At 47.7% G+C, this 2421-nt stretch overlaps 1 protein-coding gene across 1 annotated transcript in view; it reads left to right on the top strand.

Moving 5' to 3' along the window:
- syde1 (synapse defective Rho GTPase homolog 1) overlaps positions 1–2134 on the top strand; it is a gene marked incomplete at both ends in the record, with an annotated part of 26835 nt that extends 24701 nt beyond the window's left edge. Inside the window, 4 exons of the mRNA XM_079237980.1 lie at positions 338–501; positions 928–1177; positions 1261–1557; positions 1947–2134. Of these exons, the coding sequence (XP_079094106.1) occupies positions 338–501; positions 928–1177; positions 1261–1557; positions 1947–2134 (899 nt within the window). The remainder of the gene's footprint in view (positions 1–337; positions 502–927; positions 1178–1260; positions 1558–1946) is intronic.
- Positions 2135–2421: the final 287 nt, after the last annotated feature.

The following is a 2421-nucleotide window of genomic DNA, read 5'->3' as shown; positions in this document are numbered from 1 at the left end:
ATATAAGATACATACCCATGTTTTACATCAAAAATTGCAGAACAATCTCAGCTCTCTATATAACGAGGCACCATTGTCATAAGGCACTTATGCCTTATGACAATATATTTCTGCTATGTATTATCGCAAAGATATGAATATTTAAAAACGCAAACACTGTCAAAACGCAGACTCGCGGTTGGGCAGGGTTAAGATCAGTATCGGGTGTTTGTGAACTACAAACAATGAGACTGCTAGTTCTGTGTGTTGAGTCCGATCTGATGCCGGCAGTCAGAGCAGGTCACGAGTTTGTATCCCCCTCTATGGCTTTCCTTGATTGTCCTGTGTGTTTTCTCAGGCATTCTGAAGGACTACCTGAGGGAGCTGCCGTCTCCGCTCATCACCAGGACTCTGTACCAGGTTGTCAGGGAGGCCATGACCCTACGACCACCGGGGAGCCCTGATCCCCTACTGGCCCAGAGCACTGTGGAGCTGCTGTCCTGTCTGCCGCCTCCAGAGAGGGTAACACAGAATACTACTGCACCAGCACTACTACGGCTGTACGACACTACAGCATTCTACGTGTCCAACTGGATCACTACTTCACGTTGTTCTCTGCCCACTTTTCTCCATTCTCATGGAAAGATTAGTGAAATAGTTTCTTCAACATGTCAGAGATTTCATCTTTTGTGCAGTAAAAACGTAATAGAAACTCTTTCTCTGTCAACATGTCAATGATGTTGATGCACAGCTGTGTAATGTATTCTTGACTCATCTACGGTTACCCATAACACCCCTCTCTTTGTAACTCATCAGAGACTTTTACATGCATTCAATCTGCTTTGACTACAGATGCTTCATCAGGATGCTGACAGAGACATACATTAATAAATAAATATTATAAAGGTCATCTGCTGAACCTGGTCTGAATACTTGTCGTCTCTCCAGGCCACCCTGGCTCTCCTGCTAGACCACCTCAGCCTGGTGGCGTCCCTCAGCTCCTCCAACAGGATGACGCACCAGAACCTCGCTGTTTGCTTCGGTCCAGTGCTCCTTACCCCGACCCAGGAGGCTTGGAGGGGGGGAAGAGGAGGAAGAGGCGGGGGGAAAGCATTCAGTCACGGTGAAGAGATGGCAAGCGCGGTGGATTTCAAACGACACATTGAGGCGTTGCACTACCTGCTGCAGCTGTGGCCAGGTGAGACCACCTCGATGCTGTGCTGTTGCCTTTAACAGGTGTCACATTGCTCAGCATCTTTTGTTGCCTTTCTGCCTCCTCAGTGCCGAACTACCGATTCCCAGCAGACGACCACATCCATGTCTACCCGCGTCCCTCATCCGCTCATACCCATAACCCTCTAGGTCAGCAGGAGTGGCATCCTGCCTTGCGATTAGCTCTGCCCCAGAACCCTGAGGAGGAGGTGGTTGTGTCCCGTCGGGGTCGAGGTGGCCTGGCCCGGCTGGAGAGCCCGCCACCGATCAACCGGTACGCGGGAGATTGGAGTGTCTGTGGACGAGATCTTATATCTGGACAGGAGGCCGATTATGACGAGGTGGCAGGAAGTGAAAGTGACGGAGGTATACACTGAAAATCACTCTTCATCACTATACATGTCTTCATTCCCAAGGTATAGAGCCGAGTAGAGCGAGTCGTTCTGTGAGTCAGGTCCACTTTGGTTGAGTCGGAGACGAGTACAAGCAGATTTAAGGCCGAGGAAAAACCAGCTTTGTGGTTGAGGACCAGAAAAGAGTCCAAAAACAAAACATATTCATCATCTTCGTCCTTCCTTTGGTTCATACGTCCATTGAGACAGGAACCAGAAGCAAAATGCACCTTCAGGAAATGTTTATTGGCTCATATCATGAATCTGTTTTGTTAAAAGCTGCACCACCTTAGAGAAACCTTCTGAACATGTTGATCCTTTCTGGTCCTCCTGTATTCTCACTCCTTCTTGTTGCTGTTTCAGGAAGCGGGGATGAAGAAGAAGAGGAGAAGAAGGAGGTGTGGTCCTCAAGAAGAGGAGGAAGTCTGTACGTGGACGAGTTCATGGACTTTGACGCTCCATTTAACTGCCGACTCAGTCTGAAAGACTTCGATGCTCTGATCCACAATTTAGATCGAGAGCTGGCAAAGCAGATCAACATCTGCCTGTAGAACCAGATTAATTTATTTCTCTGATACAGAGGACAACAGAGGTTTCCGTAGGCCTCTAAAGATGTGAACTGAACTATGTTCTGGGTATCAGGGTAGCATCCTGTTTGATTCTGTTTGATCCTGTTTGATCCTGTTAGAACCTGTTAGAACATGTTAGAACATGTTGGATCCTGTTGGGCCCTGTTAGAAACAGTTGGATCCTGTTGGAACATGTTCAGCTGTTTGCACTGTTAAAGCCATACTTTTTTAAAACTTTTAGTGAACAAACTCATCGCTCTGCTGCTTCT

Source organism: Taurulus bubalis, assembly GCF_910589615.1.
Source record: "Taurulus bubalis genome assembly, chromosome: 2".
Taxonomy (NCBI): Eukaryota; Metazoa; Chordata; class Actinopteri; order Perciformes; family Cottidae; genus Taurulus; species Taurulus bubalis.
The sequence above is the reverse complement of the archived record's forward strand: the minus strand, read 5'-3'. Positions and strand labels throughout refer to the sequence as shown.